This window comes from Sesamum indicum, linkage group LG3, assembly GCF_026168435.1.
Source record: "Sesamum indicum cultivar Baizhima isolate 11 linkage group LG3, ASM2616843v1, whole genome shotgun sequence".
Lineage (NCBI taxonomy): Eukaryota > Viridiplantae > Streptophyta > Magnoliopsida > Lamiales > Pedaliaceae > Sesamum > Sesamum indicum.
In genome coordinates, this window is record NC_142659.1 from 20042973 (window position 1) to 20061113 (window position 18141).

The window sequence follows — 18141 nt, forward strand, 5'->3', positions numbered from 1 at the left end:
TTAATTAAAAAGTTATATACCAGGTTAAATAACTAACTAATACCGTTAAATATATATTCCAATACGATGATTACTTATCCTTTTTAAACTATGTATCTCCCACACTCAATCTTAATCTCTTACCCCACTTTTAATTATGAATCATTCTCTATATTCATCCCTTCCTCTATTTATAATTATTTGTTTTTCTTTTTCTTTAAAACCCATGTTGTCTCAATTTGATTGGATGTAAGGTATTGCGGGTCACCATAATTAATAATCTATTCCAAACATTGGATTGACGTCTCCCCAGCTCTTTATCACAATTCATCAAATTGTATACTAATATATATATACACAAAGAAGATTATTTTTTACTAATAGAGAATAATATATGATATCGTCATATCAATTTTTTTATTGTATTGATATAATGCTTTAATTTATATATTTTGTTTTTTTATAATTTATCATATCGAACCAAATTATTAATTCTGGTATTGGTTCGATTTTAATTTTTCACTTTATAAATCAGACCATACTGAATTTCGAATTTTAAAATATATATAATATTATAATTTTATTTTTTTCTAAATTTCGATTTAGTTGGTATTGAAATGCGATATTTGAGTGTGGCGAAATTTCAATTGAATTGGGTTGGAACGAACGGGGAACAGCCTCCTCTTCCCCCAGAGTTTCGCAGAATTCGTGCAGATGGGAATTCTCTCATGAAAGAGAAAGGTAAAATTCTCTTCTTTTTACCTAACTTTCTTTTTTCACTCCCGAATCCAGCAAAAGTTGTTCGCTCTTCCCACTTCTCTTTCTGCCATCGATACGCGCAGAGTCAGAGATACTCACGCACGGAGATATGGGTGTTTGTGTGTCTGTATGTGTATATATACGTGTATATATATTCTCTGTCTACATATGCATACCTAACAATTATACAAACTGAGTCATCTACCTGACTAAATAGTCTATTGCAGCTCAATTTTCAAACACAGACACACACATGACCGTCACCCACAGAGCAATAAATGCGCAATCAAAACTTGGTTCTCTCTCTCTCTCTATCTATTTCGTTGTTGTTAATTGTTTCCTTTGCTGGCTGTTCCCCCCACCCCCCCTTTTTTTTTGTGTGTGCGTTCTTACTGAATTGACCACTCTGTTCTGTGTTCTTCTTCTTTTGGGATTTCTTTTTTGTCTTGAAAATTGGTTGGAATATGAAGTTGTTATGCTGATCCAGGGCCTCATTTGAACCATTTAAGGCAACACCCACTTGCTGAGAGAGTAGTAAATGCACGGTTGTTCTTGCTGGCTAGTTATTGGATTGAAAAAAGATTCTTTTCTTTTTTTGTGTTCTTTTTCAGAATTTTATATCTTCTGATGAAATGGGTAGCTGAGAGTTTAGAGTAAGCTAGCTTAAAGGTGTTGGCTATGGGGTGTGTTCTCGGCAAAAGAGCCGCCGGGAGAAGACAAACTCGCCGGAAGCCCGAAAACGATGAGACACGGGCTTCGGAATCCGCCGCCGGGGCCGTGCAGAACGGAGCCAACGAAAGAGCCGAGGAGAAGAACAACGAAGAGGTCTCCACCGCTGCTGGCCGACGGCGGAGGCTTCCGCCGGCGGCGCCGGAGTTCCGGCTGGGACCGGGCGTCTCCACTGCGGCGGAAGGGTGGCCTTCGTGGCTGGTTGACGTCGCCGGAAACGTGATCAAGGATTGGAAACCCCGGCGTGCCAACACCTTCGAGAAACTTGACAAGGTAATCCCCGTCAACTCATGAGGTTGCGTGCTGCACCTTTGTATAGCATTAACTTCCGGGTGGGTAAAGGTACCTACTTTTATTAGAAGGGTACAATACCTGGATGCATGCGCTTTATATGCTTTTGCGTTGACATTTTGGTGGATTGGGAAAATGCTTACAGTATATGATCAGGGAAAAGGCACCAATTTCTCTTCGAGACAAAGAGTTCTCCCCAGCATTTTCATGTATATGCATGTTGAGGAGTTTCTTGTCCCAGCTTGAAAACAGATACATAGCTTCGGATGTGGATTGTATTAGTCTCATGCATTAGTAATTTGCCTATGGCAGAAAACGATACAACTTGAAAAAACTTTTCAAGAATCTCTGTACTACAGTATTAGTTTCTATTTTTCAATAACTCTGAATCTTGGGGGTGGCTGGGTGATGGTTCTGTTGTGCAGATTGGGCAAGGGACATATAGCAATGTATACAAGGCCAGGGACTTGATCACTGGGAAGGTGGTGGCCCTGAAGAAAGTAAGGTTTGATAACCTTGAGCCGGAGACTGTGAAGTTCATGGCTAGAGAAATACTTGTGTTGAAACGCCTGAATCATCCCAATGTGATTAAGCTTGAAGGTCTTGTTATTTCAAGGATGTCCAGCAGTCTTTACCTTGTGTTTGAGTATATGGAGCACGATCTTGCTGGCCTTACTGCCATGCAAAGCGTCAAGTTCACTGAACCTGAGGTAAATAGTGAAAAACAAAAGCATCTCTTTTTTATTTTTATTATTTCTTGTACTTTTTATAGGTTTTGATAATGTTAAATGTTGGGCTAGATGTACATGCTTTATTTTTCATATTTTCCTGGATTTGTGCTCTTTTTGGGTTATATATTGTCCTGCCGGCATTTCTAACAATTCTTTTGTATTTCAATGATTAGGGAAGTGTTTAGATTTTCTTTAAGTAACTGAATGGCTCTACTGTCATATATACCTTTGCCTTTTACCAGAGGCCAAATTCTTATTGCTGATGGCCCCTGAGCATTGGATTATATGATCATTATTTGTTGGTATATTTTCCACCATGTGCTCTCTGGATGCAGCTGATAGAACTTGCTTGGTTATTAGTCCCAAGAGCTGAAGGTCCAGGTGTCACTGACTCACTGCTATTGTTTCTTACGATTATTAGACTTTCACAGGTGGGATATGCACTGCGCCATATGTGCTTGAACCATCTTATATGGTTGACAACTTTCTTACTTCGCAATCTAGAAGTAGACCTGCTCCTTTTTTCTAGTGGTTATTTGGGAATTCCCAGGGGAACATGACATACTTGACAAGTGTCATTGAACCATCTTGCACGTCTAACAACTTGCTGATTTGATTTCCTTCTTAACATGGAACGTTAAGAAAGAGCAGAAGTACCTGCCCTACTTTGATCTACTTATCAAATTCATGTCGAAGTATATGCTTTACGTCCTCATTTGGATAATATTTTTTAGATAAAAGCAAGCACTGATGTGATACAAATTTTATTTGGTTCAAGCAAAATTGACACCCTGCCTAGGAATACTCTGTCTCATTACTTTCTTCAACTTCTCTTTTCACATTTTGAAGAAAGTGCAGTATGGTAGTTCCCTCAGTACTGTCTAGAGAAGCTCTTGCAAACTATTGGAAACTTGGTGAATGGAGAAATTCTGGGTTTGTAGTTTGCATTACTCATAAATTTATCTTTAATGTCACTATCAAGAAGCGCTGCTGAATCTGCATTTTGCGTTCTTTTCCCATGCAGTTGAACGTCCGGACGTCAATAAGTATTGCATCCAACTAATTCTTGTACTTAGTCCAAATTAATATCAAATGTAGGTGAGGGAAACAAGAACGAAGACAGATTTTCATCATTCCTATTAGCTAAATTCAGTAGTAAATTTCCTTGGAATATTTTCTTAAACATTGGTAGAATATAAGGGGTTACTTTCAATTTATTATCACATTTTGACCTCCCAAGACAGTATTTTTGGAAACAACTACATTTTCTGGGGACTACATTTTTTGGAAGCAACTACATTTTTGGACCAAGTAGTTGAGTTCAGAAGCAACTACATTTTCTGGGACTTCCAGGAGTTCACAACATAAATTCTAGGTGAACTTATTGAGTTATTTCAAGAACTTGGGAGCTTATTTGTTTTCTAGAAGATGTAGTTTGTTTTCTAGAGAAAGGTTATTTTAGTTTTAGATTCATCAGAAGCTCTCTCACCAGAAATTTCAAGTAACACTTTGTTCTTGTATAAACACTCATTTGTCGAATTTACCAACCTCTGCTTCATTTACTTTGAAGCTCTATCCTTGCTCCTAGTTGGGCCCTGTGAGTCTCGTGAATGTTACATTTTGGAAAAAGTCAATTCATGTTCATTTGCTAAGCATAAATATTTGAATAGGTTTGTCTTTGATTGTTGTAAATATGTATAGTTTAAGATATACTGGAGTTCTTTGCAAGTCTGACTGTTTGAGATGGACGCTGTTAAAAGTCTGACAGCTCCAACAATTTGCAATTATACGTAACTTTTGGTAATTTCCAATTTACTAGATTCATATTGTTACACCCACAAAGTTTTGTATTAACACCATAAACGTGAAAAGCTGATAAACTAATTTACTGTAAACTAGCTAAAATTTTTAGTAAACACTATGATGGTCTGATTTTGTCATCCTCATTATTTCCTTTTTTATGTTACGCACAGAATCCTGCCATAGTTGGGCATTATTCAACCAGCTTGTTGGTTACAGTTTATATCTTCTGGTGCAGGTCAAATGCTATATGAAACAGTTACTTTCTGGTCTAGAGCACTGCCACAACAATGGTGTCCTACATCGTGATATTAAGTGCTCCAACTTGCTAATAGACAATGAAGGAGTCTTGAAAATAGCTGATTTTGGGCTAGCTTCTTTTTTTGATCCTGAACACAAGAAACCAATGACAAGTCGAGTTGTCACACTGTGGTACCGTCCTCCTGAACTCTTGTTAGGGGACACTTATTATGGTGTTGGTGTTGATTTGTGGAGCGCTGGCTGTATTCTGGCAGAATTGCTAGCTGGGAAGCCAATATTGAGGGGACGAACGGAGGTACTTTGATTTAGGTCTGGTTCGTGGATTACGACAATTTTTTTGGTTGATAATACTCTAAGCTTCATATAGATGCTATAAATACTAGATCAAAGATGATTTAGATGCTGAACTAAGTATCGGAAAACCTATAAGAACTTATAACATGATGACACTACGACGGTGTGGATAGCTTGTCTAGTAGTTTGATGTTTTTGGTCCGATGAGGAGATTTCTGACTTCGGCTGAGGATTGGTTATTCTACTTGTTTTATGAAATTGATATTTTTCCAACTCTGAAGTTTATAATTTATTTTGTTCTGTAGGTTGAGCAACTACACAAGATATTTAAATTATGTGGTTCTCCGACTGAGGAATACTGGAAGAAATCCAGATTGCCAAATGCAACTCTTTATAAACCTCAACAACCTTATAAACGTTGCATAATGGAGTCATTTAAGGAATTTCCGCAATCTTCTCTTGGTCTGATAGACACTCTTCTTTCTATAGATCCTGATGCACGAGGCAGCGCTACTGCAGCATTGAATTCTGAAGTAAGTAAATCTTCAACTTTCTATGCTTTCGGCCAGATCGAACAGAAACTACCTTTGTAAACTGGTCTATGAGATGTTTGGTGCTGAATAATGTAGTTATCTACCATGACAAACGGAATTGTTTTCAGAAGCTTAGGTATTCATTTTGTGTTTTAAAGCAGACCTTTCTTTTTAAACTTTCTTTCATATAGAGGTTGTTCAATTGGCACACATCCCTTTTGTATCCATTGAGCTAAATGTCATAGTTTGTCGTTGATAATAATCTCCCTTATTCTTGTACAGTTGTACTGGTACTAATTTTGATGTGCTGTTTATGACCAGTTTTTTACAACTGAACCGTATGCCTGTGAGCCATCAAGCTTACCGAAATTTCCTCCTAGCAAGGAGATGGACATAAAACTGAGAGACGAAGAATCAAGAAGGTGCTTTTACTATCTTCTCTATCTTTAGTAACTGTCTTACCAAATACTTAATCATGTGCTGACACCGGGCTAACCGTGTAGGCAGCAAGGTCTACATGGAAAACCTCACACAATTGATGGTAATAGACGAGGTAGAGTACGTGACAAGGTCCGTGCAATTCCTGCTCCAGAAGCTAATGCGGAACTCCAAACAAATTTGGATGTACGTCAATAGTTTCTCCAATTCATATTTTTGCCATTATCCCCATGAAATCAGAACCTATATCTTGTTGCTGCATAAAGAAATGAAAAGAAGAAATGATTGTGATTTCAGAGAAAATTCTAATCTCAACTAGGTTAGGCTGGTCGAACTAAGCACATGACTAATATATGTGGTTGCAGTCTCCTTGAACTGTGTATGTGTACCAATTACATGACAAGTACATTGGCCAGACCCGCTACAACTTTCCATGATTTCATCTTTGCATCTGCAGTTCTCTCATTAAAATTCATTTACATCTTCTGCAGAGGCTATGGATCATGTCAGATGTTAAAGCCAAGAGCAAGAGCGAAAAATTCCCACCGCCCCATCGGGATGGAGCAGTCGGCCATCCTCCCGATGCATCTCAAAATGGCCCTATATCATTTGCTGCAGCTGGTTCTTCATTTACCTCCTCAATTTTTGATCCAAAGTCATCAAGATCACTGCGAAACAACGGTGCATCTAAAAGTGCAGCTTCAAGGAGGAAAAACATTAAAGAAGAGCCTCACTGGGCTCCTTCTCGACAATTTATCAAAGCATTCTATCCATCCACCATTGGGTGGTCGATGGATTTCAGGTTCGGCCGTAGATCAGCAGTTTCAGAAAATGTTGGCAGTCGAAGGTAGAGCCGCAGGCCTGTAAATTTTTTCTGATAATTAGATGTACTTATCAAGTGTATACTATGTGTTCTTAAGTTCTTTGGTTTCGCTGTCGATGTAAACCATAACTGGGTTTTGTGTAGAATCAACACAAAATGAATTCTGAATAGAGGAGTATAGGTGAAATCTGTATATTCTCAGGTTTTCCCAACTGTGAAGTCTGTATATTTTCAGGTTTTCCTAACTATTATTAGAGACTATAAAAGAATCCAACCAATCTTCCCACATCCTGCATGCAACTTTTCAGGTTGTTATCCAACGAGAATGTCGACGAATACTAGAAAAGCAGAGCATGATGAGATGTATAAGATCAAAACGACAGCAACATCAATTCGTAGTTTGACACATTTAAAGAATTGAACTTCTCTAGCAATGAAAACTCTAGGCATTCAAGGTACAGAGTACTACGTACAGCAAAGCATGAGCTGAAGCTGAAGGCATTTCACTAAGTTTATTGCATCTTTGGAAGAGAGCACAAGTCACTAATGTTTCATCAGCCTTTAGACCATAACCACATAAACGACATGGAAATTGAAAACTAAACAGAATGAATATAAAACATATAAAGAAAAAATAATAGAAAATTACTGTACATACAGATTAACAGTATGCGAACTCGGTCACCTCTTCTGTTGTTGCTCAACTTAAGGCCTACCAAAGAGTCCCCATAAACTTGCGCCATACGACACGACGAGCTTCTGCAAATAACCAGGTGCACAGGCCACCACCATTTCTTAGAAGGCATGACTGCTGCTAATATGGACACCAAATACTTATCCAGATTTTGCACAAATGGATGCAAGAGTTGAACTGCAGAAACTGTTCCCTTTTCTTCCTTCCAGAAAATTCTCCAATTTCCAGCATATTTCATGAGTGCTAATAGAACTTTTGCCAGAGCCTCCTCCTCGCCAATGTCGCCGATAGAACTTTGAAAAATTATATACATTAGCAGAGATTTCATATGATGATTTTGGTTTGTCTGACATTACTCATTGCCCTTGTGATGTTCATTTGAGTTAGAACTAAAACATCAAGTGGAAGACACGGCACATAGAACATACCCCTTTTCCGTGTTTTGCGTTGCAGCCTTTGGAGCCTAATGTCACCACAGCCCATTGGCAGTGTTTTGGCAAGAAATTCAAGGGCCGACTCTGACTCTGCATTGTATCTTTACCCCTGAAATTAGTTAGTCAAAGTTAATATGGATTAGGCTAAGTATTTTGCAATCCAACCTCAGAAGAATGTAGCCGGGGATTCACATCTGCCATCTGCCAAAAGATAATACATCATGTATGTAGCCGAGTATTACCTCAAAACTGGCCAGATTAAGTGAAACAGAAACTTCCTGAAAATTCTTTGATTTCTAACATAATTCATGAGCATGCCTGAAAATTCTCTTGCGCCAGTGCAGTACCCGAATTTGCAATCCTACAAAAATTCTCTTTAGCAAGCCTGTGAATTTGGCGTCCCTTCTTCACAAATTTCTAGCAATGAGACGAAACCCCACTCACCCAATTGCCCAAGCGTTTTCCTTGGGATTACTCAAAACATTCAGGAGATGCATGATTATCTTTCGTACAAACATTCAGACCCCGGTCCAAGCACCCGTAGTAAATTATTAGACTACTCTTTGTCAAGATTTCAAGAACAAGAAGAGAAAGAATGCAATTTCCATCTAAGACTTTCAAATATCAGTTGCAGAAGAAGTCAAGTTTGCAGCAGTTGTGTAGTGATGTATATATACAGCACCAAACTCAAAAATCAGTTAAAACTCCTACCTGACTAGAAGACGCACTTAGACTAACAGAGACATCCTTTACAAATGAGAGTTATAAATCTGCAGCATTTCTAATTTCTTCACTCTTCTGAGATTTCAACACTTCTAAATGGTGGGGATAAAAGATAAAACAGAAAAAACGATATTTCTGATTCTGAATGAACTAAACTAGATGTCCTTCTCCCACTCTAACTCTATTTATTAACATTAATTAAATATCCGACCATCTCCTATTCCTATTTACATTTAATTAACCAACCTTACTATATAAAGGTCCCTGCAAAACAAGAAACAACAAATACAAACCTCTTCCTTTCAAGATTTCCTACAGCTTCTGGCTTACTCTGCGTATTGTTTCACCTCTCTGTAAATTGTGTTTCCATGGCCGAGGCTGGGCTTCTTAATTTTCTTGGCCACAAGAATGATCATCACCCATTCTTGTTCTCACCCAATGATTCTCAGTCTCAGCCTAATCATTTCCTGCGGAGGAATTTGATTTTTGGCAAAGCGAATAATTACCAGTATATGAACGTGATCAGTCATGGGTCTTACGGCGTTGTGTATAAAGCATGTGACAAGAGAACAGGCGAAATCGTGGCCATGAAGGAGGAGTGTTGCGGATTGTCTACGACAACCTTGAGGGAAATCGGCATTCTCAAGGCTCTTCCTCAGCATCCTGCGGTTGTGGAATTCAAAGAAGTGGTTCTAGATGATTGGGATCGTGTTTTCGTCGTAATGGAGCACGTGGAAAGCGACCTGAAAAGATTCATGGACGTCAGGAGACAGCCGTTGCGTCCAAACGAAGTGAAGTGCATGATGAAGCAGTTGCTGGAGGGCGTCAAATTTCTGCACGACAATGGAGTGATGCATAGGGACTTGAAGCCATCAAACATTCTGATCAACAAAAAGGGTGAAGTGAAGATATGCGACTTTGGTCTGTCTCGGCAATTCGAAAGAGAATGGGGATGCTACACTCCTCGTGTTGTAACTCGTTGGTATAGAGCCCCAGAAATCCTTGCTGGAGCGGAGACGTATTCAACCGCAATCGACATGTGGTCAGTTGGTTGTATAATGGCAGAATTGCTGTTGAAGGAGGTGCTTTTCAAAGAGAAGTGTGATGTTGAGCAGAGAAGCAAGATATACACGTATCTTGGGCGTGGCAAAGCGGACGACAATCTGTTTATAAGCAAGTTTCTTACAGCTGCAGCCAATTCAGGAGCTCCATTGCTTACGGAACATGGATTTGATCTGCTGAAAAAGCTTTTGGAGTATGATCCAGATAAGAGAATAACAGCAGAAGCTGCTTTGAATCACGGCTGGTTCAAGGAATTCGATCCTTACTTTTTCTGGTTTAGCAATAGGCACCACTCATACCATTTGGCTGACAATTGAAGCCTCAAACATTTCTTGTACAAATACATCTGCACAAATGCTTATCAATGTTATGGATAATATGAGTTTGTTTGCGAGATTGTGTGTTTATAACTATGAATGGGTTTTTTTACTAATGTTCAAGTCGTCCAACACTCAACTACTTTCTTACATTGTTTAATCATATAGTTAAGATAATCAACTGTATGTTCCACTTTCTTTGAAAAATGGTAATTTTGTAATGAATTCACTTTTTTTTGTATGTAGTACAATCCATTTTGAAAAAAGAAAACATATAATGTACCAAATCCCTTCTTGTTGGCAAAATTAATTTTTTTGTAGAAAAAGGTACAACTTATATCACAATAAAAAATAAGTATTGCTTATAAAAAAAGTGAAAAATAGCTAAAAGATAAAATGGATAGTGTTTGGAGGAAAGATCATTAATGCTGAAATAAACTGAATGATTAAATATCATTTTGCTCTCATGCATTGAAAAGATACTATTTTTTCTTGATGCGGATGTGATTCTTGAATTTGGAGCAATACACAAACTTCAGTCGGAGTACAAGAAAAAGGCCTTCTAGCAATGGATTTTGTTATGAAATTTAAGTATTTTACTAGTATGTGTTAACATACTAAGATGTCTGTGCAAAATAATCTAAATATAATATTCAACATAGGTAGAGAGGAAAAAGAAAAGAAAAAAGAAATTAGTGAGAGTATGAACTTTCTCATTTGTTTTTATTTAACTACAATCTTACAGACACTTAATTATCACAAGTTGACACAATCCACACTTTGGTTCCAATTCTGACAAGGGCGGTAAGAAATTTAGCACAAAGCCAAGTTGAGTGTTGTAGTTGTTGTTGGGGCAAACCATGAGAACCCCAGTATTAAAAAGGTTAAACAACCTTGGATCTTTTAGGATTCTCAATTGAAAACTTAAGTACTCAAATTATTTTTTCGACCCATAATTTTTTCGGGATAAATTCAAATTATCCCCCTAAAATATTGAAAAATGGCAAAAACTCCTAAAAAAAAAAAAAAAAAAGAGCAAAGAGCCTCCCCAACCTTTAATAAAGAAACATATTACCCCTCTCTCTGCTGGACAATGTAGTTCACTCGCCCATTAGGTAATTTTATATGTAAGCTTTCCCTTTCTTTTTTCTTAAATAAAAGCATATATATTGTTGTTAATTCTAATTTGGTGTGCCTTGTTTAAATGCAGGTCTAATCGGAACTGTCACGGGGCCATCAGGAGGTCTTCCTGTGATGGAACTACGTAGGAGGAAGTTGATACTTAAAATAAATTTTAAATTATTTTTTTATTTTATTTCTATATTATATACTAATGTTTTTTTAAGATGAGACATTTCAGTTAGTGGAGGAACGTGTTTCATAGTCGCCTAGAATTCAAGGATGCATGAGTTGCCTCCCTAGCAACAACCGTTGGATGAGCACAACAACCAGTGAGGGATGCTTAGACTCAGTCTCCTGACGGCGATTAGATTAAGACTTTCAAATATCAGTTGCAGAAGAAGTCAAGTTTGCAGCCGTTGTGTTCTGATGTATATATGCAGCACCAAACTCAAAAATTAGTTATAACTCTGTTGCATTTCTAATTTCTTCACTCTTCTGAGATTTCAACTCTTCTAAATGGTTGGGATAAAAAATAAAACAGAAAAAACCATATTTCTGATTCTGAATTGACTAAACTATATATCCTACTCGGACTCTAACTCTATTTATTAACATTAATTAAATATCCCACCATCTCCTATATAATCCAACCTGACGTCCATTAAACCAAGAAATCCTTTCCAGCGATGCAACAAGAGTTGCTGATTTTCTTCATTAGTTTTTCATTTTTGGAAGAACAGCTTTTGCTGCCATTGACAACTGCCATGGCCCGTTTCATTCTCTTGGCAACAACATCTACTCATCATCATCCATTCTTGATGGAACTAAGTCATTCAACATCTGATCTGATGATTTCTTGGGACGAAATTTGATTTCTGGAAGGGCGAAACATTATGAGTCATAGAGGTTACGGCATCAAGTTTCTTCAAGAGAATGGAATGACGGATAGGGACCTCAAGCCATCCAGCAACAAAATCGGCCAATTGAAGATGTGTTACTTTGGTTTCAAAGAGGGTCGGATCGTACAGTCACATATCATCAATTCGGCCCTTTTGTTGGAAGGTTTCAGGTCCCCATGCATCATCCCATTCTCATGACGAAACTTAACGCCCTCCAGCTACTGCGCTCTGTCAAGCACTTCACTTCATGGGGACTCAATGCTTGTCTTCTGACGTCCATCAATCTTTTCAGGTGGTTTTGCAGCTGCTCCATTGGTAATGATCAGGCCCAGATATGCCTTCCTTTGCTGTTGTCAGTTCAGTGTATATATGAAGCAGAGGGTGATGAGATTCTGTCATGTTTTCTTGGGGAGATTGATGACTACTGTCACTGATTTCATGGGGCATTTTGCTAATTGTCTAATTAATCAACTCATTAAGTATTAATTCTAGTGTGTGTGTGTGTGTGAGAGAGAGAGGAGTGTATCTGTATATTTTGTATTCTTTTGGAGATTTACTGTTACTAATTTCATGGACTTTTTAGTCTATCAATTAGTAGTTATTATTAAGATAATTAATTCTAATGGTTTCAAATATTAAAGAAATATTTTTTTTAGATTATAAAATATTAAATTATAGGTTAAAAATAAATTATTGAAGTATCCGAATAAAAATGTATAAGATCGTTGAATTTATTATATATATATATACACACTACTAACAGTAATTTTATATTTAATTTGAAGAAAAACTTGTTAAAATCTTAAAAATAATGCTTAAGTAATTATTTTTATTTCTATTAAAGAAGTTTATAAATTTTTAACATTTTATTTTTTAATCTTATAAGCTCATTAGTTATTTAAAAAGGTTACCAAACACTTTGTAATATGTCAGAAATTTTAATTATAAGATGTTTTAAAAAATATGGATTGCACTTTTACTCTTCATACTATATCACTACTTCGAAACGATCTTTTGGTACTCAAAATATCAATTTTTTGAAGAATTTGATCCTTCTCCTCAAGTGTCTGTTAAAATTGAAAAAAGTTGGCCAACTTAGTGATGTTGGAGAACAATGTTTGGGTATGTTCTCCTCGGCTTGTGTTGCAATCTTACGTTTCTTGATATCTATTATCAACACTAACTACAAATTTGCAGTTGGTAATGAGAATGGAAATCAAGAAAAACAAGATTGTAACACGAACCGAGGAGGATACGCCCAGTCAGCTTCTCTGACAAGATTGTGTTTTACAATGCGATTGTATTCCTCTCAGCTAATTTTTTTGCACTTTAATATATTATTAAAAATTAATTTTATATAATTAATTTATAAAAAATTAATTAAATGAAATTTAAAAAAAAATAAAAAACTGACCAAATTGTGGTTTTAAATCACGATATGAACACATCTTTTAAAAAATAATTATTTTTTAATCCGAGTCACGGTTTATTAGTATATTTAAATAAAGTATATTAATATAATTTATTTATTTTTTATTAATAAAAAATATTAAACCAGGGATATTGGGCCTACTTTTTCACAAATTTTGTAATGGGGCCTGCAAAAAATACATTACCACTCGCCCAAATAATAATTAGTTGTTGTAACAAATAGAAATTTTCATAAAAATAGGATGACATAGAATCATAAAGTGGCAATTGATCATGAGAATGAGTATTGCAAAATGCTATGCTTTACTAATGGGAAGAGGTTCGCTTTTATAGCCTTAATGCCCTACCATTTGAAGTAATTCCTCCTGGGCTTGCCATATAAGAATCGGGTTTGAGGTCGAGCTCACAAAAATAAAATCGAGTCCAACTCAAACTCAACTCATTTATACCCCTAAAAAAGAGGACTCTGAGGAGAACCAAGGGGAGGCTTCCTTGAGGAAGCAAAAAGAGGGAACGGAATGGCTCCAGGCCACAAGGATAGTATGAAGGAGGCGCCACTAGTGGTGGGTGATGAGGGGGTAAGGGCTACCAGTCTTATTCACTTGGTTATTAATCGTATTCTTCAAAAATGCCCTAAAAACACTGGTAAGGACAGAATAATCCTTGCTTTGGCAACAACCGCCAGAAATGAAATGTTGGCAATGTTGATAATATGCACAAAACAAATGCACATGCTGAACCCCTACCTACCATATACCCTTCTCCTACACACCAATCTGCATTTAGCACAAAATTATTGACAGCTTATTCCAATATAAAAAAATGATGATATTTCTCTAACAAATTTCAGTAGAATAAATAATCCATTCCTCAATCTTAAATTATTGCTACATCATAAGGGCAGGGTCCACATCATACTACTAACTTCAATAGGCCATCACAAAACAATCCCAGTTGCAAGAACTCAGACAAATTCATCATACAGATATAGAAAATTTGAGATGAGATTAACAACACCCACAACATAAAGAATCTGGCAAATTTTGCTGCCAATTATTAGAGGATCAAGAATGGGTTGTTCCGGATAGTGATCGAACAAGAACGCTGATGAATCCCAGAAAGCAGAGCACCAAAGGGATTTATAAGATCAAAAAGGTAACATCAACTAGTAACATTACACATTCAAAGGTTAACAAAGTGATATAGTACTAGATACAGCAAGGCATGAGCTGAAGCTGAAGACATTTTCAATAATTTTATTGCATTTTGGTAGAAAACATAAGCACAAGTCACTAATCAGGTTAGGTCACCAAACTGAGAAAAAAATGGCTCTAAAACACAACCTTTCATCAGCATTTAGACCATAACAACATTTACTTCTCTACCACAGCTTATAAACAATGTGGAAACTGGAAACTAAACAAATAAATATAGAAAAATACAAAGAAAAAATAATAGACAAATTATTGTACATACAGATTAACAGTATCCAGACCCTGTCACCGCTTCTACGTTTCTCAACTTAAGGCCTAACAAAGACTCCCCATAGCTTGCCCCTGCCAAGACTGTCGAGCAGCCTCTTAGCACCCTCAACATCCGACTCGACAAGCTTCTGCAAATAACCACGTGCCCCAGCCGCCACCATTTGTTTCCGGCATTTCTTGGAATGCACAACCGACGCTAATATGGACACAAAATACTTCTTATCCAAGTTTCTCAATAATGGATCCAAGAGTTGAACTGCAGAAAGTATTCCCTTTTCTTCCTTCCTGAAAATTCTCCGGTTTCCAGCATAATTCATGAGCAATGATAGAACTTTTGCCGCAGCCTCCTTCTCCTCAATGGCCTTACCTTCTAACATGCTCACCAAGAGATGAATGCATCCCATTTCACCCAATTCCTTTCTTGTTTTATTGTTGTAGGCCAAATCATACAATGCTTCTGCAGCTAAAATTCTCACTCCTAGAACTGCACAATTCAACAAACCAACGATGCGGTGGAGGAAACCATTTGCGACAAGAAACTCGGCAATATTCGGGCACGAGGCGAATGTCTTCACCATCTGAACAACCACCTCAAGGTTTTGAGCAGTAGGAGCAGAATCCCAGAAACTTTTCACACTCTCAATTCCACCTTCTCTTGCGACGAGCAATTTCAGATCATCATCTCCCGACACCAAATTACACAAACACCCAATTGAATTCTCTTGCGCCAGTGCAGTACCCGAATTACACAATCCTAATAACGTCAGGACTGCATTTTCTTCGATAAAATTCTCTTTAATTTCTTCAAAAACAGCTAAATTCCGCAAAACCCCAGCTGCCAAAGCCTGAGAATTTGGCGTCCCTTCTTGACAAATTTCTAACAATGACGAAACGCCACCTCTGGACCCAATTGCCCTAGCGTTTTCCTTTGAATTACTCAAAACTTTCAGGGCAATGCACGATTTTTCTTTCGCGAAGACGCTTCCGGATTCAAGCACCCGCAGCAAATTATTCAGCAACACCAAACCCTCAGCAATCAAAACATGCTTGCTAGACTCCACAGTCGAGATTTTTGCAATCGCAGTGACTGTTTTTTCCTTAATTTCAGACGAACAGCTGGAATCCAGCAAGTGAACAAGTACCGGAACTATCCCCTGCGCCACCGCAATTAACACGTTCTTATCATCTTCCTGCAATAGCCCTAGAAGCAAATCGAGGGCCATGCTCTTCGACTCGGTTGACCCGATCTGCAGCCGGGTCATCAAATTTCGGGCCTCCACCCGGACCGATTCCCTTTTACTGGAGGAGACAATTGCCGGCAATGAAACGGCGGCGTTCTCCGAGAGAACACCACTCTTGAAGAGTACCTCAAGGTCGTTGATGTGGGCATCGAGCTTGGCAGATAAAGAGTCCACCTCGCTCTGGGTTTTGAGCTTGCCACCCGGGGGAGTGGGTGAAAGGCAGACAGAGGCAAGAGATGAGGCGGCGGAGCAGGTGGCGGAGAGGGAGCGGAGAAGGTCAGCAGAAAGAGGGTTTTCTGCGGCGGCGGCGGGAATAGAGAGGTCGGAGAGGCGATTTTGTAGAGTGATAAGCTTGGTAGTTATGAGAGACCATTTGCCCTTCAAGATTTGGACATGGGTAGTGGATTGTGAGAGGGATTGGAGCTGGTGGTGTATGTCTGTGAGCAGTGGATTGATGGGTTCTTCATCTGCCGCTTCTTTCATGGCTTTGGAGGGGAATGGGGTTGGAGGTACTGAGGAGAAGAGGTTCCGCGAGTACTGTTGGGTAACGACGGGGGCACGCATTTACGGGAAATAGCAAAATGATAGACCGACAAGCGTGGACGCGGGCCGAAGAGCGTGGACTTCAAACTGCAAAATGTAAATGATTCTTTCATTTTTCTACTTTGTTTTTTTTGAATTGAAAGCATTGACTTCAAAGATAATTACAATAATTATGGATTTCAAAGATAATTACAGTAATCATATATTAATTAATAATATTATATAAATTAAATTATAAAATAATATTTCACAAATATAGTGAGATTCGAACTCATAATTTCTAAAATTATGGGCCCTCAACTTCAACAATTGAATTAGACGTCATTGACGTTTCTTTCATTTTGTTATAGGATTTTTTTATTAAATTTTTTATTTCAAATCATATTATATTTTTTTGTTTTTTTGAATAAAATGTATTTTGATACTGAATATCTTTTGGTACCTAAATAATTATAAATGACTCAATTAGTATATGATTTTTACTATTAATATCGACTTGATACCCAATTGAATTTTTTTATTTCTTTTCTCTATTTTTTTAATTAATAACTATTCTACCCTTAAATTTTAAAATAAAATATAATAAATATACTTTAAAAAATTGTATAAATATCATCAATATAAAATTTATTTTAGCTATTCTGCTTTTATTTTCAGATTTGATTATCAAAATTATTATATTTTTTGGGATTTTTTACTTTATAAAAAATTATTATTAAATAGCTTAATAATAGTGAAGCGAGCCCACTCAAGGAATAAATTTAAAGTAGTACGTTGTTTTCTAATTAATATAATAAAGATATAGGTACGAAGTATTTTTATTCTTCGTCAAACATATTTATTTGCATTTATGTAAGATATTAAAATCTTGTTGCAAAAACTTGAAGTTAGGTTCAAAAGCTTAAGCTTTATCTCATAAAACTCCAAAAACTAAACTGAAAATTATTATTTTTTTTATGTTGCAATATGTCTTGAATTTTGGTTTTAATACAATGAATTACTAAATAATGTTTTACCTTATAACTATTTATAAGTAAAGTTAGTGAAATTATTCTCAAATATAATAATCAAATATTGAACTTGGAAGTCTGATTCAAATAAAGACTAAATATATTTTGAATTTATGCAAATTTTGTCTTTCGTATATTAATTATTTTTATTTTAATAATCATAACATAAAAAGATTACAGGAAATAAATGAAAAATATCAATTAAATAATAAAGCGATATTTAACAGTTAAATTAGGGTATAAATTGAGTCATTTGTAATTATTTATGTATTAAAATGATATTAATAGTGAAACTCGGGTATCAAAATAAATTTTACTCTCTCTCTTTTTTTTTTTTGTGATTCATAATTAATTATGAGATAATAATTATAAAATTTTAATTTACAATTTCATAATTGATTGTGCAGATGTAGATTGCGTTTAAATCCCAAAAGTAATTAGCTTTCTAGGAAACGTAATACGTATGAAATTTAATTTTAAAAGTGATTATTTAAAAAGATATCAGACATCAGGAAAAAAAAATTATGTTTATGTATTTGAGTC

General features: G+C 36.6%; 2 protein-coding genes and 1 pseudogene across 8 annotated transcripts; 2 read left to right on the top strand and 1 right to left on the bottom strand.

Annotated features, from left to right (window-relative positions):
- The first annotated feature begins 567 nt into the window (after positions 1-567).
- Positions 568-6926, top strand: LOC105158172 (putative serine/threonine-protein kinase At1g54610). Of its 7 annotated transcripts, none has more exons than XM_020692628.2 (10): positions 612-720; positions 966-1034; positions 1350-1740; positions 2184-2468; positions 2825-2920; positions 4528-4845; positions 5150-5377; positions 5699-5799; positions 5885-6001; positions 6307-6926. In XM_020692628.2, the coding sequence occupies exons 3-10, from the start codon at positions 1417-1419 to the stop codon at positions 6680-6682; spliced, it is 1845 nt and encodes a 614-aa protein (XP_020548287.1). In that variant the 5' UTR covers positions 612-720; positions 966-1034; positions 1350-1416; the 3' UTR covers positions 6683-6926. The 7 variants fall into 7 exon arrangements, with proteins under 7 accessions (XP_020548289.1, XP_020548285.1, XP_020548291.1 ...); XM_020692629.2 differs by lacking the exon at positions 612-720 and adding an exon at positions 848-865; XM_020692630.2 differs by lacking the exon at positions 966-1034 and having other exon boundaries at positions 568-720; positions 5881-6001.
- A 1133-nt stretch (positions 6927-8059) lies between these two features.
- On the top strand, positions 8060-9886 carry LOC105158496 (cyclin-dependent kinase G-1 pseudogene; annotated as a pseudogene).
- Positions 9887-14550: 4664 nt separating this feature from the next.
- On the bottom strand, positions 14551-16615 carry LOC105158173 (ARM repeat superfamily protein). Its single transcript, XM_011074823.3, has one exon. The coding sequence runs from the start codon at positions 16607-16609 to the stop codon at positions 14843-14845; it is 1767 nt and encodes a 588-aa protein (XP_011073125.1). The 5' UTR covers positions 16610-16615; the 3' UTR covers positions 14551-14842.
- Between the last annotated feature and the right edge of the window lie 1526 nt (positions 16616-18141).